This window comes from Sus scrofa, unplaced genomic scaffold (genome assembly GCF_000003025.6).
Source record: "Sus scrofa isolate TJ Tabasco breed Duroc unplaced genomic scaffold, Sscrofa11.1 Contig1995, whole genome shotgun sequence".
Lineage (NCBI taxonomy): Eukaryota > Metazoa > Chordata > Mammalia > Artiodactyla > Suidae > Sus > Sus scrofa.
Window position 1 is genome coordinate 25,880 of NW_018084998.1, and position 27,836 is coordinate 53,715.

The window sequence follows — 27,836 nt, forward strand, 5'->3', positions numbered from 1 at the left end:
AGAAAAAAGAAAAGGAAAAAAAAAAAAGAAGAAGAGGAAGAGGAAGAACTAGGACTGAGGAAACCGCAATCAGAGAGCAGTCACTCAAATAAGCCAGCATACAGACTTCATCATGAACATGCTTCAAACAAAATAAAATTAAAAAGAAAAAAATAAAAAAGAGTCATCAAAACCATAAAATGTGGGCAAGGGATGTCAGGAGGTAAATAACCCTTTTTGTTTATATGTATGTCTCTCTTCTTAATTTTAATATAGTAATGAAGTGTTTGAACTTACAGGACCATCAGGCTAAAACACACATTTATGGGAAGGGGTTAGCATTCTTAAAAAACAGGGCAATCACAAGCCAAAACCAAATATTGCATTTGCAAAAAATGAAAAAAAAAAAACACTCAAGCAGATAATAACAGGAGACCATCCAACCAAAAAAAAAAAAAAAAAAATGGAGAACCTTAGAATCAACTGGAACACGAGGTTCAAATGGCAGTAAATAATCATCTATCAATTATCACCTTAAATGTCAATGGACTGAATGCCCCAATCAAAAGACACAGAGTGGCTGAGTGGATAAAAAGGCAAAAAACTTCAATATGCTGCCTACAAGAAACTCACCTTAGGACAAAAGATACATATAGATTGAAAGTGAAAGGGTGGGGAAAAATATTTCACGCCAATAGACATGACAGAAAAGCAGGAGTTGCAACGCTCATATCAGACAAAATAGACTTTAAAACAAAGGCATAAAGAAAGACAAAGAAGGACACTATTTAATGATTAAGGGATCCATCCAAGGAGAGGATGTTACTATTGTCAACATATATGCCCCAAATAGAGGAGCACCCAGATACATACAACAAATATTAACAGACATAAAGGGAGATCTGGATGAGAATACAATCATAGTAGGAGACCTAAATACCCCCCTCACATCAATGGACAGATCCTCTAGACAGAAAACCAATAAAGCAACAGAGATCCTAAAGGAAACAATAGAAAAGTTAGACTTCATTATTATCTTCAGGACACTACATCCAAAAAAAGCAGAAGACACATTCTTCTCAAATGCTCATGGAACATTCTCAAGAATCGACCACATATTGGGACACAAAGCGAATCTCAATAAATTTAGGAGCATAGAAATTATCTCAAGTATCTTCTCTGACCACAACACCATGAAATTAGAAATCAACCATGGGAAAAGGAAAGAGAAAAAACCTACTACATGGAGACTAAAAAACATGATACTAAAAAACCAATGGGTCAATGAGGAAATCAAGAAGGAAATTAAAAACTACCTTGAAACAAATGATAATGAAGACACAACCTCTCAAAATCTATGGGAGGCTGAGAAAGCAGTGCTCAGAGGGACATTTAGAGCAATACAGGCCTTTCTCAAAAAAGAAGAAAGATCCCAAATGGACAACTTAACCCTCCACCTAAATGAATTAGAAAAAGACGAACAAAAAAGTCCTAAAGTCAGCAGAAGAAAGGAAAGTATAAAGATCAAGGAAGAAATCAATAAAATAGAGACTCAAAATCAATAGAGAAAATTAATAAAACCAAGAGCTGGTTCGTTGAAAAGGTAAACAAAATGGATAAACCCCCGGCCAGACTCACTAAAAAGAGGAGAGAAAGAACCCAAATCACCAAAATTATAAATGAAAAAGGAGAAATCACAACGGATACAGCAGAAATACAAAAAACCATAAGAGAATACTATGAACAACTACATGGCAACAAGTTTGACAATCTGGAAGAAATGGACAATTTTCTAGAATCTTACAGCTTGCCAAATCTGAATCAAGCAGAAACAGACCAACTGAACAGACCCATCACTAGAAATGAAATTGAAGAGGTCATAAAATCACTCCCTACAAACAAAAGCCCAGGACCAGATGGCTTCACAGGTGAATTCTATCAAACATATAAAGAGGAACTGGTGCCCATCCTCCTTAAACTCTTTCAAAAGGTTGAAGAAGAAGGAATACTCCCAAAGACATTCTATGAGGCCACCATCACCCTCATTCCAAAACCAGGCAGAGATACCACCAAAAAAGAAAACTATCGCCCAATATCATTGATGAATATAGATGCAAAAATTCTCAACAAAATCTTAGCCAACCGAATCCAACAACATATCAAAAAAATTATACACCATGACCAGGTTTGGTTCATCCCAGGTTCACAAGGATGGTTCAACATACACAAATCCATCAGCATCACACACCACATTAACAAAAAAAAAGGTCAAAAATCATATGATTATCTCAATAGACGCAGAAAAAGCATTTGACAAAGTTCAACATCCATTCATGATCAAGACCCTCGCCAAAGTGGGTATAGAGGGAACATTCCTGAATATAATCAAAGCCATTTATGATAAACCCACAGCAAATATAATCCTCAATGGGGAAAAACTGAAAGCCTTCTCACTCAAATCTGGAACAAGACAGGGATGCCCACTCTCACCACTGCTCTTCAACATAGTTTTGGAAGTCTTAGCCACAGCAATTAGACAAACAAAAGAAATAAAAGGCATCCATATAGGAAGAGAAGAGATCAAACTGTCACTGTATGCAGATGACATGATACTATACCTAGAAAACCCTAAGGACTCTATCCCAAAACTCCTTGAACTGATTAATAAATTCAGCAAAGTGGCAGGATATAAGATTCACATTCAGAAGTCAGTTGCATTTCTGTATACCAGCAATGAAACATTAGAAAAGGAACACAAAAAAATGATACCTTTTAAAATTGCACCTCACAAAATCAAATACCTCGGAATACACCTGACCAAAGAGGTAAACGACCTATATGCCAAGAACTATAAAACTTTAATCAAAGAAATCAAAGAAGATGTAAAGAAATGGAAAGATATTCCATGTTCCTGGATTGGAAAAATCAATATTGTGAAAATGGCCATCCTACCCAAAGCAATCTACAGATTCAATGCAATCCCTATCAAATTACCCATGACATTCTTCACAGAACTAGAACAAACAATCCAAACATTTATATGGAACAACAAAAGACCCAGAATCGCCAAAGCAATCCTGAGAAACAGAAACCAAGCAGGAGGCATAACTCTCCCAGACTTCAAGAAATATTGCAAAGCCACAGTCATCAAAACAGTGTGGGACTGGTATCAAAACAGACAGACAGACCAATGGAACAGAATAGAGAATCCGGAAATAAACCCTGACACCTATGGTCAATTAATCTTTGACAAGGGAGGCAAGAACATCAAATGGGAAAAGGAAAGTCTATTCAGCAAGCATTGCTGGGAAACCTGGACAGCTGCATGCAAAGCAATGAAACTAGAACACACCCTCACACCATGCACACAAATAAACTCCAAATGGCTGAAAGACTTAAATATACGACAGGACACCATCAACCTCCTAGAAGAAAACATAGGCAAAACACTCTCTGACATCAACATCATGAATATTTTCTCAGGGCAGTCTCCCAAAGCAATAGAATTTAGAGCAAAAATAAACCCATGGGACCTCATCCAACTGAAAAGCTTTTGCACAGCAAAGGAAACCAAACAGAAACCAAAAAGACAACTTTCAGAATGGGAGAAAATAGTTTCAAATGATGCAACTGACAAGGGCTTAATCTCTAGAATATACAAGCAACTTATACAACTCAACAGCAAAAAAGCCAATCAATCAATGGAAAAATGGGCAAAAGACCTGAATAGACATTTCTCCAAGGAAGATATACAGATGGTAAACAAACACATGAAAAAATGCCCAACATCGCTGATTATAAGAGAAATGCAAATCAAAACTACCATGAGATACCACCTCACACCAGTCAGAATGGCCATCATTATTAAATCCACAAATAACAAGTGCTGGAGGGGCTGTGGAGAAAAGGGAACCCTCCTGCACTGCTGGTGGGAATGTAAGCTGGTACAGCCACTATGGAGAACAGTTTGGAAATACCTTAGAAATCTATACATAGAACTTCCATATGACCCTGCAATCCCACTCTTGGGCATCTATCCGGACAAAGCTCTACTTAAAAGAGACACATGCACCCGCATGTTCATTGCAGCCCTATTCACAATAGCCAGGACATGGAAACAATCCAAATGTCCATTGACAGATGATTGGATTCGGAAGAAGTGGTATATATACACAATGGAATACTACTCAGCCATAAAAAAGAATGACATCATGCCATTTGCAGCAACATGGATGGAACTAGAGAATCTCATACTGAGTGAAATGAGCCAGAAAGACAAAGACAAATACCATATGATATCACTTATAACTGGAATCTAATATCCAGCACAAATGAACATCTCCTCAGAAAAGAAAATCATGGACTTGGAGAAGAGACTTGTGGTTGCCTGATGGGAGGGGGAGGGAGTGGGAGGGATTGGGAGCTTGGGCTTATCAGACACAACCGAGAATAGATTTATAAGGAGATCCTGCTGAATAGCATTGAGAACTATGTCTAGATACTCATGTCGCAACAGAAGAAAGGGTGGGGGAAATAACTGTAACTGCAATGTATACATCTAAGGATGACCTGACCCCCTTGCTGTACAGTGGGAAAATAAAAAAAAAAAATTCATCAATGATATTGGCCAATAGTTTCCTTTTTTGGTGGTATCTCTGTCTGATTTTGGAATGAGGGTGATGGTGGCATCATAGAATGTCTTTGGGAGTATTCCTTCTTCTTCAACCTTTTGAAAGCGTTTAAGGAGGATGGGCACCAGTTCCTCTTTATATGTTTGATAGAATTCACCTGTGAAGCCATCTGGTCCTGGACTTTTATTTGTAGGGAATGATTTTATGACCTCTTCAATTTCATTTCTAGTGATGGGTCTGTTCAGTTGGTCTGTTTCTGCTTGATTCAGTTTTGGCAGGCTGTAAGATTCTAGAAAATTGTCCATTTCTTCCAGATTGTCAAACTTGTTGCCATGTAGTTGTTCATAGTATTCTCTTATGGTTTTTTGTATTTCTGCTGTATCTGTTGTGATTTCTCCTTTTTCATTTATAATTTTGGTGATTTGGGTTCTTTCTCTCCTCTTTTTAGTGAGTCTGGCCAGGGGTTTGTCCATTTTGTTCACCTTTTCAACGAACCAGCTCTTGGTTTTATTAATTTTCTCTATTGTTTTTTGAGTCTCTATTTTATTGATTTCTTCTTTGATCTTTATAATTTCCTTCCTTCTGCTGACTTTAGGACTTCTTTGTTCTTCTTTTTCTAATTCGTTTAGGTGGAGGGTTAAGTTGTCCATTTGGGATCTTTCTTCTTTTTTGAGAAAGGCCTGTATTGCTCTAAATGTCCCTCTGAGCACTGCTTTCTCAGCCTCCCACAGATTTTGAGAGGTTGTGTCTTCATTATCATTTGTTTCAAGGTAGTTTTTAATTTCCTTCTTGATTTCCTCATTGACCCATTGGTTTTTTAGTATCATGTTTTTTAGTCTCCATGTAGTAGGTTTTTTTCTCTTTCCTTTTCCCATGGTTGATTTCTAATTTCATGGTGTTGTGGTCAGAGAAGATACTTGAGATAATTTCTATGCTCCTAAATTTATTGAGATTCGCTTTGTGTCCCAATATGTGGTCGATTCTTGAGAATGTTCCATGAGCATTTGAGAAGAATGTGTCTTCTGCTTTTTTTGGATGTAGTGTCCTGAAGATAATAATGAAGTCTAACTTTTCTATTGTTTCCTTTAGGATCTCTGTTGCTTTATTGGTTTTCTGTCTAGAGGATCTGTCCATTGATGTGAGGGGGGTATTTAGGTCTCCTACTATGATTGTATTCTCATCCAGATCTCCCTTTATGTCTGTTAATATTTGTTGTATGTATCTGGGTGCTCCTCTATTTGGGGCATATATGTTGACAATAGTAACATCCTCTCCTTGGATGTATCCCTTAGTCATTAAGGAGTGTCCTTTGTCTTTCTTTATGTCTTTTGTTTTAAAGTCTATTTTGTCTGATATGAGTGTTGCGACTCCTGCTTTTCTGTCATGTCTATTGGCGTGAAATATTTTTCCCCACCCTTTCACTTTCAATCTATATGTATCCTTTGTCCTAAGGTGAGTATCTCGTAGGCAGCATATTGAAGGTTTTTGCCCTTTTATCCACTCAGCCACTCTGTGTCTTTTGATTGGGGCGTTCAGTCCATTGACATTTAAGGTGGTGATTGATAGATGCTTATTTTTGCCATTTTGTACCTCGGGTTCCAGTTGATTCTATGGTTCTCCATTCTTCCTTTCTTTTTTTTTGGTTGGATGTTCTCCTGTTATTATTTGCTTGAGGGTATTTTTTTTTCATTTTTGCAAATGCAATATTTGGTTTTGGCTTGTGATTGCCCTGTTTTTGAAGTATGCTAACCCCTTCCCATAAATGTGTGTTTTAGCCTGATGGTCCTGTAAGTTCAAACACTTCATTACTATATTAAAATTAAGAAGAGAAACATACAAACAAACAAAAGGTCTATATTTCCTAACATCCTTTGCCCACATTTTATGGTTTTGATGACTCTTTTTTATTTTTTTCTTTTTAATTTTATTTTGTTTGAAGCATGTTCATAATTAAATCTGTATGCTGGCTTATTTGAGTGACTGCTCTCTGATTGCAGTTTCCTCAGTCCTAGTTCTTCCTCTTCTTCTTTTTTTTTCTTTTCTTTTTTTTCCCTTTCCTTCCTTTCTTTTTGATTTAGAGAAGCCCTTTCAGTATTTCTTTACCTGGGTTTTTTTTTTTGCTGTATTCTTTAAGTTTTTGTTTGTTGGAAAAAATTTTATTTCCCCTTCTATTTTAAATGATATTCTTGCTGGATAGAGTATTTTAGGCTGCATAATTTTTTCTGTAACACTTTAAATATCTCTTGCCATTCCCTCCTGGCCTGTAGTGTTTCTGTAGAGAAATCAGCTGATATTCTTATGGGGGTTCCCTTGTAGGTAACATTCTGTTTTTCTCTTGCTGCCTTTAGGATCCTCTCTTTATCACTAACTTTTGCCATTTGTATTCTAATGTGTCTTGGTGTGGGTCTATTTGGGTTCAGTTTGTTTGGGGCCCTCTGTGCTTCCTGTATCTTGAACTCAGTATCCTTTAGATTTGGGAAGTTTCCAGCAATAATTTCTTCAAATATATTTTCCATCCCCTTATCTTTTTCTACTCCTTCTGGAATTCCTATTATGCGTAGATTGGCCTGCTTCATATTATCCCATAGGTCTCTTATATTGCTTTCCAGTTTTTTGATTCGGTTTTCTGTCTGCTGACCTGATTGAGTGATTTCCATTATTCCATCTTCCATATCACTGATTCGTTCTTCTGCATTATTCATTCTGGTTTTTACTGCCCTTAGTTCAGTTTGCATCTCTGCCAATGAATGTTCCACTTTTTCTTGGCTCCTCCTTATATTTTCTAGTTCCTTTCTGAGGGTATCTGCATTGCTGTTCATATCTTCTCTTAATTCCTTCAGTATTTTCACTATTTCTCTTTTGAACTCCAGGTCTGTCAGACTGCAGAGATCTGTTTCATTGTTGACTGCTTTAGGTGAATTCTCCTGTTGGTTTGACTGGGGGTGGTTTCTCAGCTTCTTCATCTTGCTTGTTGTTTTCTTTTTCCTGGGGGAGTTGTACTCTCCATGATCAGTGTTTGCCTTGTCACTGCTGTGGAATATTTCCTGAGGGCTGGCGTTGTTGGTCAGTCCTTTTTGAGGCAGTGTGGCTTTTCTGGGGTGTTGATGGGGCTAACAGTGTTTCTTTGAAGCAAAGGAGGACTTCCTGAGTGCAGACAGGACTGGGAGGTCCACACCAGGATGGTAGCAGATTTCACTTGGTCATGCAGAGCTTGCTCTGGTGTTTTTAGGCTGTGGGGTTCTTGCAGGGGGTTGGTGGTGTTGGGCAGCTGTTCCTCAGGAGTGCAGCTATCTGGGTCACTGAGAACCTAAGAGGCTCTTCCCTAGGGCAGCCCAACTCAGAAGAACGGCCTGCGAATATAGGCGGATATTTTCACAGTCTGGCCAAGCTTGTTGCAGCTTTTCTGGCCTGCATGCGCTCCTCCAGGGGGCTGGCAGTGCTGAGCAGCTATTCTCTGGGAGTTGGGCACACCCCGAATGCTTGAGTGGCTAGCACGGCCGCTTAAAACCCAGGAGGCTCCTCCCCAGGGCAGCCTGACTCAGACAGACAGTCTGAGATCTTTTTACAGCTCAGCCAAGCTTGTTGCAGGTTTTCTGTGCTGCAGGGTGTCCTGCCTGGAGCTGGCAGTCCTATGCAGCTGATCCGCTAGGGCTCAGCACCCCCTGGGGACTTGGGCGGGTAGCAGGGACACTGGAAACCCAAGAAGCTCCTCCCCGGGGCAGCCTGACTCTGAACAACCATCCAAGAATTAGGCAGATCTTTTCATGGCCTGGTTAGGCTTGTTCTAGCTTTTCTGGGCTGCACGCCTTTTCTCGGGGCCTGGTGGTGTTTGGTGCCGCTCTGCGGAAGTGTAGCCCCTCCAAAGGGCAAGGAGGCCTGTGCAGGGATAGCCCCTGTGGTGGTAGGCTTCAGGCAATTTTTGAGGCCAGCCCTCCCGGATGGCAGGCAGCCCCAGGTCTGGCGAGAGTAGGGGGTTTTGGGGGTGGGAGGAGGGGATGAACTGGGAAGCACAGCTTTTGCAAGCTAGTGGGCCTGTGAGCTTGCTGTGGCATGGGGAGTATTCTATGGGTACCCACCCCTTCTTCTCTCCCCTCCCCAGCACGGGCGCAGACCAGGCTCTTCTCCCAGGTTCCCTCTGATGCGGCTTTCCACTTCCCCACCCCTAGAGTATTGCTCTCTTCCTCTGAGACAACTTTGTTTTCTAGTCTCCCAGGCAGTCTCTACTGCGTCAATCTTGACAGACCGGTTTCTAGACCTCCCAAGCAGTCTCCACTCTGCCCCACCCCCCCCAGCCCTTTCCTGGGGTGCCTAGCCCACATCCAGGCATCCCCAGCCCTTTCCCAGCCCCCACCCAGGCGTCTCAATTTTTGGTGACTGTGCCCATAGTTCAGATGGTCTGTTCGGTTCTTGATCGGCTTTTCAGTACTCCAACTTACTGCTACACTCTTCTCTGCATCTGGAGATGCCTCCGGTTCATTTGATCTTTTCCCCGAGTAGGTGACTTTCCAGGGTGTGGGATCGTTTTCTCCTCCTCAGTTCCCTTTTGGGAGCGCTGGTCCTGCTCGGATTCATCTTCTCTCACTCTCCACTTTTCTCTTGTTTTACCTAGTAATATGAACTTCTTGCCATTATTGGAGTTTAGGTTCTTCTGCCAGCGATTGGTTGCTGTTCTGTGTGAGTCATTTATTCTGTAGATGTGCTTTTTTGTTGTGTTTGTGGGAGAGGGCGAGCTGTCCCCCTACTCCTCCGCCATCTTGTCTTCTCCCTCCTGATTTCAATTTTCTTAAACTTACCAAGGTTGGTGTTGTAGCTCAGGGTGTGTTCAATCTTAGAGAATATTTCATGTGCCCTTGAGAATAATGTGCATTCTGTTGCTTTTGGATGGAATATCCTATATATATATATATATATATATATTAAGTGCATCTGGTTTAATGCATCATTCAGGGCCTGTGTTTCCTTTGATTTTATGTCTGGTTGATCTGTCCATTGTTGCTAGTGGGGTGTTTAAGTCCCCCAGTATTGTTGTGTTCTTGTTGATTTGTTCCTTTAAGTTTGTTAGCAATTGCCTTATATATTGTGGTGAACCTATCTTGGGTGCATAGACATTTAAATTTGTTACATCTTCTTCTTGGATTGATCCTTCAATCATTATGTAATGTCCTTCTTTGTCCCTTAAAATATTCTTCATTTTAAAGTCTATTTTGTCTGATATGAGTATTGCTACTCCAGCTTTCTTTTGATTCCCATTTGCATGGAATATTTTCTTCCATCCTCTCACTTGCCATTTGTATGTGTCCCTAGAAGTGAAGTGGGTCACTTGAAGACAGCATGTATATGGGTCTTGTTTTTGTATCCATTCAGCCAGTCTATGTCTTTTGGTTGGGGCATTTAGTCCATTCACATTTAAGGTAATTATTGATATGTATGTTCTCATTGCCATTTTATTAATTGCTTTGGAATGTTTTTGTTGATCTTTTTTCTTTCCTTCTTCTCTTGTTCTTTTCTGCCTAAGAATTTCCTTTATTATTTGTTGCAAGGATGGTTTGATGTTGCTGTAATCTCTCAGCTTTTGCTTATATGTGAAGGTTTTGATTTCTCCTTCAAATCTGAATGAGAGCCTTGCTGGGTGGAGTAATCTTGGTTGGAGGTTTTTCCCTTTCATCACGTTAAGTATATCATGCCACTCCCTTCTTGCCTGCAGAGCTTCTGCTGAAAAATCTGCCGATAACCTTATTAGGTTTCCCTTGTATGTTACATGTTTCTTTGCTCTAGCTGCTTTCAAGATTTTATCCTTATGTTTAATTTTGGTCCATTTGATTAATATGTGTCTTGGTGTATTCCTCCTTGGGTTTATTTTATATGGTACTCGTGCTTCTTGGATTTAAGTGAGTGGTTCCTTTCCCATGTGAGGGAAGTTTTCGGCTATTATTTCTTGGAATATTTTTTCTGTCCCCTTCTCTTTCTCTTCTCCTTCTGGCACCCCTATAATATGGATGTTGGTGCATTTAACATTGTCCCAGAGTTCTCTGAGGCTGTCTTCATTTTTTTAAGTCTTTTTTTCTCTTTTCTGTTCTGCATCCATGATTTACACTCATCTGTCCTCCACCTTGCTTTTTCATTTTTCTGGCTCCTGTATTCTGCTGTTAGCTGCTTCTAGTGAATTTTTTTATTTCAGTTATTGTATTTTGAATCTCTTCTTGTTTAAGTTTTATATCTTGTATTTCTTTGCTCAGTGTTTCCTCTGAGCTATCCTTATTTTCCTCCAGTTTATTTCCCATGTCTTGCTTCATCTTCAGCGTCAACAATCTAAACTCTTTCCTAGAGGCTGAGAATCTTCTCATTTCTTAGCTGATTTTCTTGGGGTTTTCCTTTCTCCCTCATCTGAGTTATAGTTCTCTCTTTTCATTTTTATAGGTTTTTGGTGTGGTGACCTTTTTATAGATAATAGAGCTGTAGCCTCTCTTATTTCTGATGTCTGTGGCTGAAGTCAGTATGGGGGGGGGCTGCTGATGGGAGGGGCTGCTGCCTGCCCCCTGGTAGGTGGGGCTAATTCTAACCCCTCTGGATGGGATTAGAGGCAGCTGTGTGCCTGAGGGGTCTTTAGGTAGCCTGTTTACTGAGGGGAGGGGCTGTGATCCCACATGGATTGTTGTTTGCCCTGGGGCTTCTCAATGCTGACTGATGATTGGGTCCAGAATTCCCAAAATGGCCACCTCCAGAGAAACACACAGCTGCTGAATATTCCTGAGAGCTTTGCTTTCAATGTCCTTCCCTCACAACAAGCCACATTCACCTCTGTTTTCTCAGGATGTCCTCTAGGAACTGCAGTCAGGTTTGACCCAAATTCCTATGGAGACTTTGTTTGCCCTGGGACCCAGTGCACGTGAAAGTCTGTGTGTGCCTTTGAAGAATGGGTTCTCCATTTCCCCTAGTCCCATGGAGTTCCTACACACAAGCCCCAATGACCTTCAATGCCACATGCTCCAGAGACTCTTTCTCTCAGTGCCAGATCCCCACATGTGAGTTTGAAGTGTAGCTCAGAACTCTCACTCCTGTAGGTAAGTCTCTGTGAACCAGTTACTTTCGAGTCCATGGGGCTTCCCACCCAGGAGGTATGGGGTTGTTTATATCTTGAAATTGCCCCTCCTACCTCTTGATGTGGCCTCCTCTTTGTCTTCTGGAGTAGGATACCTTTTTTAAGGTTTCCGGTCCATTTGGGTGAAGATTGCTCAGGCTTTAGTTGTGAATTTTGTTGTTTTTAGGAGAGAAGTTGAGCTCCAGTCCTTCTATTCTGCCATCTTAATCCAGTCTCCCCAAGGGCGAGCATATTCATCCCTATCTCATGAATTACATATTACAGAGAAATTTGCAATTATTTTGAGATGTTGGTTATTTAAATATCCTTGAGCACCACAAAAATCTCTACAGGAAAATACGTATATTATGAAAGTGTTTAAAAATATTTTTTTGATGCAGCATGTTCTTTCACACATTTCATAAAGTGTTTTCTTTCTTTTTTCTTTTTTTTTTATTTTTAAGGCTGTACCTATGGCATATGGAGTTTCCCAGGTGAGGGGCCAAATTGGAGGTGCATTGCTGGCCTATGCCACAGCAAGAGCAATGTCAGATCTGAGCCATGTCTGCATCCTACACCATAGCTCTGGGCAACAACAGATCTTTAACCCACTGAGGAAGTCCAGGGATCAAGCCCACAACCTCAGCATTCCTAGTCAGATTCATTTCTACTGCACCATGATGGGAACTCCTTTTTATTTATTTTTCTTTTTTTTTCTATTTAGGGCCATACCTGTGGCCTGTGGATGTTCCAAGGCTAGTGGTCAAATCAGAGCTGTAGCCAATGGCCAAGCCCACAGCCACAGAAATATGGCATCCTATCCTTGTCAGCAACCTACACCACAGCTCAGAGCAACACAGATTCTTAGCCAACTGAGCAAAGCCAGGAATGGAACCTGGATCCTCATGGATACTAGTCAGATTCATTTTTGCTGGGCCATGATGAGAATTCCTGTTTTCCTCATTTTGATAATTTCCTACATGAATTACCCTTCCATCCCCCTTAACTGACAATATTTCTTCTTCCATTTTTAAATCTCTCCTCGTAGTTGTACGAGATGTGACCTATCTTTCTATGCTGTAGAGATGGTAGAATTTGAACATTTGAATGTGCATGGTAACTGGCCCAAATCAAACAGATGTAATTGGCTGTTCATGGCTGGGGTGTGTGGAGCTGTCGTTATGCAGTGGACACTGCCCTGGAATGAAGATGAAAAGGAGGGGTTGGATTTGTCCTTCATCACCTGCTCCCAAGCTGGTTCCTGATTTTTTTATGAGCAACAAGGAGATGCCATGTCTGTAAAGCAGATTATCACACACAGATCAACATTCAAAGATGAATCATTTGTGAAAGGGCTGCCTGGAGAAGGTGGAATACAAAACTCAGTGGTGATTTGGTAAATTAATTGGAATGGATGCTCCAGGTGGAAGATGTCAGGAGCACCCATGTGGACAAGTAGCAAAAAGGAGGAAGGTTTTGGAGCTGAGAATCAGGAAGAACAGTTCTAAAAGCACAGGGTGGGAGGCCAGGAATACCATATGCATTTTTTTCTTTTCTTTTTTTCTACTGATGGGTTATGCTTCCCTGAAAACATATAGTACAGGTGGCCTAGAAGTCCAGCTGGATGTTCTTAAAACCAAGAGCCACATGGAAATTTTACTTGGACCTTACGACTTCTCAATCCATGAAATATGCGAAAGTATCAAGGAATAAAGATTTAGGTACCAATTGAGTTGGGGAGCCCCTGGGTGGCCAGCTCACTGAAGCTCACCTCCTTGTCCAGATGCTTTTCTTTCCTTGCCAGCCTCCCCAGAAGCTGATGGGCATCACATCCGCTCATCAGGTTCATGTCTCCTTTTCAGCCAAAGCTCAGCTTCTTCCTGTGTCTCCCATGAAATCCTGGGCTGATTGGAAGGAGAGAAGCAGGAAAGGAGGGAGGAGCTGATATCCTCCTCCAAAGGGATAATGCTTATCCCTCCCCTGTACTCAAATGCATATCACTTTCCTGCTGCCTGGTCCCCAGCTCACTGCTGCTTTTTGCATCTCCAGATCTCAGAAGGCAGAGATGCCCTGACTCAGGGGGGAGGCTCTCCTGGTTGTGGAAGCCCTGCCAGCTTCCCAGGAGTCGAAGGTCTGCTCTGCTGGCCTCTTGGGGCACTTGTTAGGCTGAGGGTGTTGTGGTACAATGACTTCTCAGGGGAGTTTGTCCTGGATCTCTCCAGGCAGAAAAAACAGAATGGGAATCACAGTTAGTACAGCTGACTCCAAGGGGACAAGTGGATCCCTGAGGCTTCTTATTTAGACATTGAGATGAATCTCAGACAGTCTTAACCCCATGGTAACATCTCACAGGCATGCTTCTGTTGCCCCATCTGTGAATTGGCAAGGGTGGACAAATACTTATGTGACTGACTGTTTCCCTTTTAGGGGATTCCAGTGTGGATTGAGGTATATTCCAGAATCAGACAGGTCCTAAGTCCATATGGGGAGGTTGCAGTTTTCAGGGGATTCGGTGGGTGTTGGTCAATGATGTGTATGCACTTTGTAGTGTCTAGGAAGGTTTGTGGACAAGGTATTTTTCTATGTGAGTTGATGTTTATGTTAGTTTATGTAAGTTTAAAGCACAGGATCAGGCCAAGGTTATTGTTGTATTTAGGAAAGGCGCTTTGGAAAAAATAATATGTGTGCTCAGAGTTTAGGCTCAAACAGTGTTTTGAAGTTTAGCATGGAGGTAATGAGATTCCTATTAGAATGCTTGCCTCCTCACTTAGCGGTTGTTTTTATCAAGTTACTGAGCCTCTATGAGCCTCAGTTTCTTCATCTGGTAAATGAGAAAAGCTACTCTTCTTTGCGCTAAGAGCAAACACAGAGATTTCCTTTTGAATTTTATACAGAGTTTATTGTATATTATGGTGCACGTCATCCATGACAATGTTCTGGGAAATCAAATTCTGCTGGTGTCCTCAGAAGAAATCAGTGTCTCACATAACACACGTGTGCCTGTTTCCTAAACCTTGAGTTTAATTTTTAATATTTAATATGTATATTAAGATGAAGTACTATGGAGAGAGAAAGTCCTGTTTGAGACATGCCCCCCCCCCAATTACTCTTCATGTGGCCTTGGTGTTTCCACTCATTCAAATGACAATTTAAAATAGAATTAGGAGTTCCTGTCATGGTGCAGTGGAGGCAAATCCGACTAGGAGCCATGGAGCTGTGGGTTCAATCCGTGGCCTCACTTGGTGGGTTGGGTGTCTGGTGTTTCTGTGAGCTATGGTGTGGGTCATGCACATGGCTCTGATCTGGCATTGCTGTGGCTCTGGCATAGGCTGGCAGCTACTCTCTGATTGCACCACTTGTCTGGGCACATCCATGTGCTATTAGTGTGGCCCTAAGACAAAAGACAAAAAATAAAATAAAATAAATAAATAAAATAGAATTATTTCCTAGCTATACTGACACATTATCCTCATATAACATTGTTTAAGGTGTATATCCTAATTTTTTGAGAGATGTATTTATTGCAAAATGATAAGCACTACAATGTCAGTTAACATATGCATTGCTTCTTGTAGCCATAACTTTTTTTTTTGTAGTGACAACTTTTTAAATCTCTGTGGAAATGTTCAAATATACAACATAATCTTGTTACCCTAGTCCCATGAAGCCCCAGAACTTGTATACCATATGTCTGAAAGTTTGTACCCTTTGACTACTGTCATCCATATATCCCACCCAGGACTCCTCTCTCATGGCAATCTACTCCAAATTCTTTTTTTTTTTCACATGCACATATAAATGAGATCACACAGTGTTTTTCTCTCTCTGACTTATTTCACTGACATAATGTTCTCAGGGTTCAATACGTTGGTGCAAGTGGCACGATTTCTTTTTATAGCTAAAGAGTATTCCAGTAGTATTCACATTTTCTTTATCCACTCATCCACTGATGAACACTTAGGTTGTTTCTATATCTTTGCTATTATGAAGCTGAAGTCAATATAGTGGTGCAGCTATCTGTTTGAATAGTGATTTCATTTCCTTACCGTATATACCCAGAAGTAAGATTGCTGGATCATACGGTGCCTCCATATTATTTTCTGTGTTGCCTTTCATTTTCATTTTGTTGATACTATTTTTCTACACAGAAGTTGTTTAGGGGAGTTCCCGTTGTGGCTCCGTGGGTTATGAACCCAAGTAGTACTCGCAAGGACTCAGGTTTGATCCCTGGCCTTGCCCAGTGGGTTAAGGATATGGCATTACTGTGAGCTGTGGTGTAGGTCGCAGATGTGGCTCCAGTCCCTCATTGCTGTGACTGGTGTAGGAGTGCAGCTGCAGCTCCGATTCAGCCCCTATCCTGGGAATATCCATATGGGTATGACCCTGAAAAGTTTGTTTGTTTTGCTTTTGTTGTTTGTGCCTGGGTGTCATATTCATAAAAGTCATTGCTAAGATCAATGCCAAGGAAGTTTTTCCTCTTAGAGTTTTGTGATTTCTGGTTTTATATTTGTCCTAATTTTTATGAGTTGTGTAAGATAGGGGTCCAGTTTCATTGTTTTACTTGTGATATCCAGTTTTCTCAGTACAGTTTACTGAAGAGACTATTTTTCTCCACTGAGAATTCTTTGCTTCTGCATCAAATATTAGTTGACTATATGTGTATGGGTTTTTTTTTTTTTTTGTCTTTTCTAGGGCTGCACCTGTGGCATATGGAGGTTCCCAAGCTAGGGGTCTAATTGGAGCTGTAGCCACCAGCCTAAACCCCAGCGACAGCAACACAGGTTCTAAGCTGTGTCTGAGAACTATACCATAGCTCACAGCAATGCTGGATCCTTGACCCATTGAGCAAGGCCAGGAATCAAACCTGCAACCTCATGGTTCCTAGTCTGATTCATTAACCGCTGAGCCATGACAGAAACTCCTTGTATGGGTTTATTTCTGAGCTCTTAAATCTTTTCATTGGTCTGTGTTTCTCTTTTTATATAGATACCACATATTTTGATTACTATAGCATTATAGTATATTTTGGAATCAGGAAGTGTGATGTTTCCAGCTTTGTTCTTTCTCAGGATTGCTGTGGCTATTTAAAATCTTAGGTTTTTAAGGATCTTTTCTCTTTTTAGGGCCTCTCCCATGGCATATGGAGTTTCCCAGGCTAGGGGTCTAATTGGAGCTACAGCTGCTGGCCTATGCTACAACCACAGCAACAAGAAATCTGAGCCATGTCTGTGACCTACACCACAGCTCGTGGCAAGGCCAGATACTTAACCCAGGTTGGGATTGCTGACTGCTCTGTGGACAGGTGCAGCTACTAGCTGGGCTCTGCATTCACCTCTGGGTCAGGTTACTGGCTGTGATCCCAAGCAAGGTGGTGCCACTGGTTGGACACTTTGATTCAGTAGGGCTATGGGCTTGGCCTCATAGTCCCTCCTGGCCAGGTCGAGTATCATCCGGCTGTGATCCCTGATTAGATGTTCCCTTTGTCTGGACTCTTAAGTTCAGGCAAGGCCACAGCCAGGATTTCATGATGGTATAAGTTCTCAGGCTGCTTTTTGCAGTTAGTCCAGGAAGCGGACTGATTCTCAAAGCAGGACAGGGTGGCAGAATGGGCTTCATGAGCAGGTAGGCCACTGGCTTACTCTGCTGTTGGGAAAGAGCTCTGACAAGGCTTTTTTTTGTTGGGAGGGGCTGCTGGCTGTATCCTGCAGCTGGACAGGGCTAATGACTGTGGGGCAGGCATGGTTGTTGTGTGGGCTCCCTTGTTGGGTGGCCACAGGGTCTGCTCTATGATTGGTCTGGGTCACTGGCTGGACTCCCCATTTGGTTGAGGCCACAGGCTGTGTCCAGCAATGGTACAAGGCCATAGGCTAGGCTCTGCTTCAGGGGAGGGCTTCAGGCTTGGATCCAAGGCTGTGCAGGATCCCTGTACTTAACACTTGGGCAGGACTGGTCTTTTGGCTTCCTGTACAAGCACAGCTCTTGCATAGGCTAAACAGCTGCTCCTGTTCTTTGGCCAGGTTTCCTGGTCCAGCATAGCTCCAAGTCATGTTCAGCCTTATGCACGGCTTCATATTTGCTTTACAGCTTGGCTAGAACAGGCTCCAGTACTGATAATGCTCCTTGGATGGTGACCTTAATCTGGCAGAATTGTCCATGTGCCTCCCTGGTCAGGCACTGCAGATGGTAGGGTCATTGGTTGGGATCTCTGCTTGGGTGCAGCTGCAAGGAAAAATGTGGGCTTCCAAGATCTGAACACTGGTGGCTGTAAGCCACACTCTCCTTCTCTATATGGTGTGAATATATCATGCTTTGTAAGATGAATTTACCCATTCTACCATAGATGACAGCTTAGGTTTTTCCAGGTTATGAGGCTCCATAAGTTTAACCCCTGTTGTCATGTTTTTATACCTATCTCTTGTTGCACAGGTACATGTGTTTGTCTGGAGTGTATACCTAGGAGTGCTATTTATGGAGTACATGTATCTTTACCTGTACTATTTAATAACAATTGTTTTCCAAATCAACAGCACTAATTTATATTCCCACTAGTAGCATAATTTGCTGTGGCTCTACATTTTCTCTAACCCTTGATATTTATCCTCTGAATCCTAACTTTTGCCTATTTCTGGATCTACAGTGGCTTTCCATTATGACTTAATTTGAATGTCTCTGATTATTAACAAAGCTGAGCATCTTTCTATATGATTATTAATCATTTGGATTTCTTTCTATTTTGTGAAATGTTTATTCAGTTCTTTTTCTGAGTTCCTTACATTCCCCCCACTGGCTTTATCTGTTTTTTTTTTTCTTTCTTATTTATTTCTAGGGATCTTTATGTTCTCTGAATCTGAGTGTTTTGTTGGCTTTGTGAATTTCAAATATCTTTTGCCATTCTGTTACTTGTCTTTTTTTCCTTTTGCTTTTTAAAAACTTTTATGGCCACAGCCATGTCTTATGGAATTGCCCAGGCTGGGGATAGAACCTGAGCCACTGTGGTTGGATGATTCTTAACCCACTAAGCCACAGCAGGAACTCCTGCTATTCTTTTGAATGATTTTCCCCTTAACTCAATGAAACAGCCTCTCCAGAAAGTGAAGCCAGTGGCCTTTGTCGCAGCTTTTCTTTTTGTCCATCCCTGGACCACAGGCAGGACCATTAGGAAGAATTACCTGGGCTGGGAGATGGCTCCTGGGCCCTCCCTCCCCACTCTATGCTCACCCACCCCTTTCTTGCCAGCTCAGCTGGCCTTGGCAGAGGCAGACAGGCCTGTGAGCAGGCATCGTGGTGCCTCTGTAGGACAGCATGTGGGCAGCAGCTAGAAAATGCCCTGTTCCAGCAGAGAAATTCCCTGACTGTCTCTGCAGCTTGCAGTGTGACTGTGCTGGCCTGCTGCTGTGATGAGGACCTGAAGCCCATCCCAGAGGGGCTGCTAGAAGCTACAGCACCTTGTCTGCACCCTCTGCCTGCTGGACATGCCAGACCTCACCTCTTGAGGGTAGGGGTGCAACAGAACTTTCCGATGGATCTTGAAACCAGCTGTGTGTCCTTGAGGCCACTCCATCTGTGGCCAGGCTGTCCCAGGCTGCCACAGCATGGCTGCCAGTCTTTTTTCTTTTATGATATCTTTTGATAAACAAAATATTTAATTTTAATGCAGTCCAATGTACTATTTTCTTTTATGTTTACTGCTTTCTGTCTGTTTCTTTTTATAAGAAATATTTTCCTATCTAAAAGTAACAAAGATATTCTTCTATATTATTTCTAAAAACCAATGGCTTTTGGTTTTTCACGTGTCAGTTTGTTATACATCAGGAGTTAATATTTGCATATGGTGTATGTCAGGAATCCAATTGTATTTTCCAACTGTTTTAGCTCCATTCCTGAAAAGATGCTCTTCAGTGCCTCATTCATAAGTCAAGAGTATAACAATGTGTGGGTATGTTTCTGGGTTCTCTGTCTTATGGCAGTTATCCTTTTTGTTTAGCCCAACACCAAAACCACATAGTTTTAATTACCATAGGTCTATAATGTGTCTTAATACCTGGTAGGCTAGTGACTCTCCAGTATCCTTTCTAAATCAGCATGTCAGCATCACCTGAGGATTTAGTAGAAATGAAAATTCCTGGACCTCATGCAGACCGACTCAAGGGATATAGTCATAAGTCCAAGGCCATGCCCAATCTGGGGGAAAGTGTTATGATCAAGATTTTCTCTTCCAGGAGTTCCTGTTGTGGCTCTCTGGAAACACATCTGACTAGTATCCACAAGGATGCAGGTTCAATCCTTGGCCTCGCTCAGTAGGTTAAGGATCCAGCATTGCCAAGAGCTGTGATGTAGGTCATAGATGTGGCTCAGATCCAGTGTTGCTGTGGCTGTGGTGTAGGCTGGCAGTTACAGGGCCCATTTGCCCTGTAGCCTGGGAACCTCCAAATGCTGTGGGTGCCAATCTAGGAAAAAAAAAAAAAGAAAAAGTTCTCATTGGTCAATAGTTGCATATGTAAAGATGTGAATACAACTCAAGTTTCATGACACATGTGAGTTATATACCTGCTGACTTACAAGAGTTTATTGTGTGTATCAGGAGCTAGTAGAAACGGGGTCTGAAAGCATAGTGATGCTTAGGAACATGCCTGCTGATATTCTGACTAGGATTTCCTCCTGCTTATCAGCTTCCCCAGGCCTCTCTTCATGTCTTTGTTTCTCAGACTGCAGATGAAAGCATTTAGCATGGAGGACAGAACTGTTTTGACAGTTGTTTCCATGTGGTCACCAACAGTGTAGCTTGACAAGGGCTTTAAATAGATGTAAAAGATGCTTCCATAAAATAGGATCACCACGGTAAAATGGGAACCACAGGTGGAGAAGGCTTTGTGTTTGCCAGCAGCTGAGGGAGTCCTGATAACAGTGATGAGGATTCATATATAAGAGAAAGCAATGCCTAGGAAGAGGGTCACCAAAACCACCAGTCCTTCTGTCTTTATTGCAACATCATTGACAAATGTGTGTGGAGGAGCAGGACCATTTCAGCAGAGGGTTGATGTCACAGAGGAAGTGGTGGATGACATTGTAGTCACAGAAAGTGAGACAATTCAGCAGAAGTGTGTGTAGCAGTAAGTGGAGGGTAGAAAATGAGTAAGAGAAGGCCACCAAGAGGACACAGATGTGGTGGCTCTTGGTGGTGACATAGTGCAAGGGGTTACAGATGGCCATGTAGTGGTCAAAGGCCATGACTGCCAGAAGGCAGCTGTCAGTGTTGCCCAAACCATACATAAAATACTGTCAGTCAGACACACAGCATAGGAGATGGTCTTCTTCTCTGATAGGATGTTCACCAGCATCCTGGTGACAATGGTTGTTGAGAAGCAAATGTCAATGAAAGACGGGAAACTGAGGAAGAAATACATGGGGGTGTGGAGCTGGGCGTTTGAGCGGATGGCCAGGATGATGAGCAGGTTCCCTGTGATGGTGACCAGGTACATGGTGAGGAAAAGGATAAAGAGTGGCTTCTGGTCCTCAGACCAGGAGGAGAGTCCCAGGAGGATGAAATCGGAGACATTGCTGGTTTGCTTGACTCTTTCCATGGTCATGGAGCCAGGAAAAATAGACAAGGTCGTACAATTTATCACACATCTTTCTTTCATACCTACAACTACACACAATCTAACAAGTTTGTGCTTCTTCCTACCTTTATTTTCCACCCATAGGGTCATGACTTGCTAACACAGGGGCAACTTGTGAGCTTTGCTGTCCCTAAGGCTGCCCTTCCTTCCCACCTTGAAGATGTCCCAAGCTTCTTATACTGATAGTATGAACTTAGGGGAAAATTTTTTGTTTTAGGAGCAGAATTGAACCTTCCTGATTCAGTTTAATACTAAATCTTAGAAATGATTTTTTATTAAGCACCCAGTCTGTGAGAAATATTCTTCTGGGAGTGGTGATACAATTGTGAATGTGACATACAAAGGCCTTTTTTTGAATCTTGCATTCTAATGGAACAAGTGAGCAAGCTATCTATCTATCTATCTATCTATCTATCTATCTATCTATCTATCTATCTATCATCTATCTATCTATCATGTACTTCTACATTTATAAAGAGAAGTAAAGCCTTACAAGGGGTAGATATTGACAGAAGTTGGATGGGGATTATTTCAGCTAAGGTGGCTTTCTTGTTTTCTTTATATCAAAAGGAATTTTTACTGATGGCATGCTGAGACTTACATCTGACCATTCTTGCCCAAGAAAGGGGCTTGATAAAATAATCATCAGGGGAAATTGGCACAACATTGTAAATGTACCATATTTTAATCCAGAAATAAAATAGCATAACCAATAGGGATGTCAAAGGAATAATGGACTTAGGTCAACAAACTGTCATGGGCTTGTTTTATTTTCAGACACATTTATTTGAAAGCTCTTTTTCCTTAGTGAACACCAAATTATACTATCGGTCCATACAAATCTTTATTTTATTTTTCAAGTTTCTTTTTATTCATTTTCCCTCTAATTCCTTAATACCATATTCCCGCTAAGACTTTGCAACCATAAACATTGATTCAAATATCCTCATGCTCACACAGTGTTTTATTTTTAATTTATTTTTTATTTTTTGGTCTTTTAAAGGCCATACCCATTGCATATGCAAATTACCAGACTAGGGGTCAAGCGAGACTTAAATGTTAGGTTGAGCTCTAATATGCAGTGTCCATGTGATTTTTGGAACTAAGTAAAACTCAAAAACCAAATTTTGAGGGTGAAATATGTACCTGACTAAGGTAGATGGTCCAGTGTGTAGCTGGATTACTGATGTTCACTTTCCATGTCCAGATATCTTCTCTGCTTTCCCATTTGGAAAAAAGTCTGTTCTCCATCCTGTACCAAATTGCCTAAGTTCACACATCAAAGATGATCCTTTTGACCTTCTGGCCAGTGGTGATGATGGTAATTGAGAGGAAGGAAGAAAGCACAGCTTGCTATAGACTCTAAAGTGGTGAAACACTTTCTCCACACTGTCTCACATCCATGTCTCTTTATCAACCTCTGCCTCTCAGCATTTTCCTGTTTTTCTCTGCCTCCCATTGAGAAGGCAGAGATTCCCAGACTCACTGTGGCAGGAAGTCTCTTGGTTGGGGAAACCTGTCCTCTTCTCATGGGGCTGAGCTCAGCTCTCTGAGCCTCCTCTGGGTTCCTGCTGATGAGGGATCTATAGTGTGCTTATCCTGATCTGCCCCCCTTAAGAGAGTTTTCTCTGTGGTCTCTCTAGGTACAGAAATCACAATGGGCAGCAAAATTGAGTGCAGCTGCCCTCAAGGGGCCAGGGGACTCCTGAGGTCTTCCTATGAAGATTGAAACTATTTTTGGAGCTTTTTAAACTTACCATAAAATCTTCAGGACACATTTTAGTTTCCTCAGTGATGGATGATCAAGGGTCATAGAACATTGTGTGTGTCTGTGTGTGTGTTTGTGTGTGTTTGGATTAAGGAGTGGGTTCTCTAAGAAGCTGTCTATAAGATGGAAATTAGCACACAGGGTATTCACTAGGGAGTGCTCTTGAGATTAACATCTGTGGAAAGAAGAAGGAAGATTTGGGTAGAGGGGACGTTGGGTTGTGATGAAGTCCCATGGGAAGTCTCAGTTGACCCTACTGGGAGCTTTGAAGCCAAAATGTCAAAGGAGGTGGTTTTTTACATGTCCATGTTGGTCATTGGATGTACACTGTCCATGGAAGGAAGCATGGTTTTTGGTGAAGGAGGTTCCTTCAGCCAAGGCCATCCCTAAAGAGACCTTAAAGCCAGGGACTATCTTACAAGGCAAGCATTGATGAGGTACTGTACAGTCATTGTCCAATGTGTCATGCACTTACAAACCATACTCAGGCTTTTCCCTCCTCTCAGCTGATTATAGGGAATAGTCTATGCAACCATAGTGTTCTTTCTTTTTTTTGAAGGGAGGAGAGGGAATAAATAACTTTTTCTTTCTTTTTTTTTTCAAATGATAAGAATATGTGCCTAGGAAATCCAAAAATAATCTGTAGTCAAAGTACTAGACTTAATTATTGAATTTAGCTATGTCATTGTATACATAGTAGTAAAAATCTGTTATTTTATTTTCTAGAAACGAGTAGGAAATATAATTTTATTTTATATTTTATTTTATTTTATGTTTTAAGTGATTTTTACTTTTTCCATTATATCTGTTTTAGAGTGTTCTGTCAGTTTTCTACTGTACAGCAAGGTGACCCAGTCACTCATGTATACACACACACATTCTTTTTCTTGCATTATCATGCTCCATCATAAGTGATTAGATATAGTTCCCAGTGCCATACAGCAGGATCTCATTGCTTATCCAAAGGCAATAGTTTGCCTCTGTTAACCCCAAATTCCCAATCCATCCCACTCCCTCCCCCTCCCGCTTGGCAACCACAAGTCTATTCTCCAAGTCCATGGATTTTATTGTAGAAAAGTTCCTTTGTGCCATATATTAGATTCCACATATGTTATATGATATGGTATTTGTCTTTCTCTTTCTGACTTCACTCAGTATGAGAGTCTCTAGTTCTATCCATGTTGCTAAAAAATGGTATTTTTTTTTATGGCTGACTGAGTAGGATTCCATTGTGTATATACACCATATCTTCCTAATCCAATCATCTCTCGATGAACATTTGGGTTGTTTCCACATCTTGGCTCTTGTGAATAGTGCTGCAGTGAACATACAGATGCATGTGTCTTTTTCAAGGAAAGTTTTGTCTGGATAGATGCTCAAGAGTGGACTGCTGGATCCTATGGTAGTTCTACATTTAGTTTTCTAAGGTATCTCCATACTGTCCTCCATAGTGGTTGTACCAGCTTACATTCCCACCAACAGTGCAGGAAGGTTCCTCTTTCTCTATACCTCCTCCAGCATTCGCTATTTGTGGTCTTATTAGTGATGGCCATTCTGCCTGGTGTGAGGTGGTACCTCATAGTTTTGATTTGCAGTTCTCCAATAATCAATGATGTTGAGCACTTTTTCACGTGCTTGTTGGCCCCTTGGGAAGCCGTGCACTGCTCCACCCTAGACTGTGCATCTCAGGTGCAGCCCCTCTTGACCAGAAGTGGCTTGCTAGCCCACTGTAGATCTGGTGTCTCCAGCAGTGGGAAGCCGCTTGCTAGCCCATGGTGGATCAAACCTGGAGGCAGCAGGAGCAAATCACCACAATTATCCCTGACTCCAGAGGTGGGCGTGGCCTACCACAGCTGGGGATATCTGAAGAAAAATCACTTGCAGCCCCATCCACTTCAGAAGGCATCACAGAGAAGGACACTACAAGGGAACACCACCTGATGGTGCTCTTGCTCCCTTGGGTGCACATCCGCCCTGCAGCTGCAACTGCAAAATGTTGTGGGAAGTGCCCACGTGCTTGATCACTGTCCCTTCCTAGGAACCTGCAACTAAGAGCACCTTGTTAGCACATCCTGTGGGTGCTAAGCAGGAGCAGGTACTTGCATGATTTACAGATGGTGGAGGCAAACTGCTACAGTTATCTCTAGCTCCAGAGGTGGCAGTGACCTGACACCACTAGGGGTCAGTGAATAGGCACCACTTACAACCCCATTCACCTCAAGGGATTCACAGAGGAAGACATTGTGACTGAATCAACTATTTGTCTCTTGCACCCTTGGGAACACACCGGCCCTGCTGCTGCCACTGCTGAATGGTCAAGGCAGTACCCATATGACAGATCTCTGTCACTTCCAGGATCCTGCAACTAGGCAGCCTGAGCAGAACCTCCTATGTGGGCTAAGTAAGATGGATCACCTCATGCATTGTCTACAGATGGTGGAAGCAAACAATGGCAGTAATCACTGAAGCTGGAGACAATCATGGCCCACTCCCACTAGGGGTCCCTGAACAGGCACCACCTGCAGTTCCAATCACCTCAGAGGGGGACATTGCAATCAAACACAAGGTGTTGTTTCTTTCACCCCTCTGGGAACTGACAAAACATGCTACAGAAAATTCTCTGGTCACCTTGCAGATCCTTCTGGAGGTCATTACCACTTCCCAAGGCCCTGCAAATAGGAATGACCTGTGCCACCTTCCTGCAGGTCTTTGCTTCTGTTAAGAGCCCAAAGAACAGGCACTGAATGCTGGCCCTAAACATTTCCCCCTTCTTCCTGAAAACACACTGAGCATCCCGGGATAACAGACTGCTTACACCAAAGAGAAAGACACCAAAGATTCAAACTCCCACACCAAAAATAAATAGTAACCCTCCCACAATACAAAGGGGTACTCTTGCATAGAAATAGCCTTACAAAACTAGTTTGGCATCCCCAAATTCACAGAAAAAAAAAAAAAACACAAGCAAGGTGAAGAAGCTCAGAAATCATTCCCAGTTAAAGCAACAACAGAACTCCTCCAAAGCAGTCAAAAATGAAACAGACCTCTTCAGTCTGACAGACTTTGAGTTCAAAAGGGAGATAGTGAAAATATGGAAGACATTAAGAGAACATATGAACAATAATGCAGATTCCCTCAGAAAGGACCCAGAAAATATAAGGAGGAGCCAGGAAAAACTAGAAAATTCATTTGCAAAGATGCAAACTGAGCTAAAGGCAATAAAAACCAGAATGAATAATGCAGAGGAATGAATTAGTGATGTGGAAGATAGAATAATGGAAACCACCCAAACGAGACAACATACAGAAAACCAAATGAAAAAACATGAAAGCAATATAAGAGACCTATGGAATAATACATAGTGGGCCACTCTATGCATAATAGGAATTCCAGAAGGAAAAGAAAAAGAAAAGGGGATTGAAAATATATTTGAAGAAATTATGGCTGAAAACTTTCCAAATATAAAGGATACTGATATCAAGATACAGGCAGCACAGAGGGCCCCAAACAAATTGAAACCAAACAGGCCCACACCAAGACATAGTATAATAAAAATGGCAAAAGTTAAAAATAAAGAGAGGATTCTAAAGGCAGCAAGAGAAAAGCAAAGCATTAATGATAAGGCTATAAGCTGATTTCTTTAACGGAAATTCTACAGGCCAGGGGGGAGTAGCAAGAGATATTTAAAGCTCTGAAAGAAAAAAAAAATGCAACCTAGAATACTCTACCATGCAAGAATATCTTTTAAAATAGAAGGGGAAATAAAGAATTTCCCCAATAACCAAAAGCTAAAAGAGCACAGCAATATGAAACCCATTGTAAAAGAAATACTGAAAGGGCTTCTCTAAATCAAAAAAAAGAGGGAGATCTAGGATGGAGGAAACCACAATTGGAAACAAATCACTTAAATAAGCCAGCATACAGCTTTAAACAAGATGTTAAAACAGCAACAACAACAACAAAGCCCCCATCTAAGTCATACAATGAGGGCAAGGGAAGAAAGGAAATAAATAGATTCTCCTTTTTAAAAAATGATGTGTTTGAGCCTATATGACTCTCAGGCAAATGTAAGCAGATATAGGAATGGGGTGACAACTTAAAAAACAGGGCACCACAAATCAAAACTGAACATTACATTCACAAAAACTGCAAATAAAAGTACTCAAGCATAAAATAAATGGAAATCATCCAACCAAAAAAAGAAAAGAATAAAAGAGAAACATATAATCAACTGGACAACAAGGTTTAAAATGGCAATAAATACATATCTATCAATAATCACCTTAAATGTCAATGGACTGAATGCTCCCAGCAAAAGACACAGAGTGGCAGATTGGATGAAAAAGCAAAAACCTTCAATCTGCTGTGTACAAGAGACTCACCTTAGGGCAAAGGACATATATAGACTGAAAGTAAGGGGATGGGAAAAGATATTTCATGCCAATGGGCATGGCAGGAAAGCAGGAGTTGCAATATTGATATCAGACAAAATGACTTTAAAATGAAGGCCATAAAGAAAGACAATGAAGAACACTATTTAATAGTTAAAGATTTCATTCAAGAAGAGGATATTACAAATGTCAACATATATGCCCCTAATATAGGAGCACCCAGATACCTACAACAAATACTAATAGACATGAAAGAAGAAATTGATGGGAATACAGTCATAGGAGGAGAGTTTAACACCCCACTGACATAATGAACAGATCTTCTAGACAGAAAAACCAATAAAGCAACAGAGATCCTAAAGGAAACAA

General features: G+C 41.4%; 1 protein-coding gene and 1 pseudogene across 1 annotated transcript in view; both read right to left on the reverse strand.

The window, feature by feature from the left end:
* Window positions 1–13,537, reverse strand: part of LOC110258403 (putative olfactory receptor 1F2) — a 28,276-nt gene extending 14,739 nt beyond the window's left edge. Inside the window, exon 1 of the mRNA XM_021081688.1 lies at window positions 13,414–13,537. Within this exon, the coding sequence (XP_020937347.1) occupies window positions 13,414–13,537 (124 nt within the window). The remainder of the gene's footprint in view (window positions 1–13,413) is intronic.
* A 6,796-nt stretch (window positions 13,538–20,333) lies between these two features.
* Window positions 20,334–21,444, reverse strand: LOC100518108 (annotated as a pseudogene).
* Window positions 21,445–27,836: the final 6,392 nt, after the last annotated feature.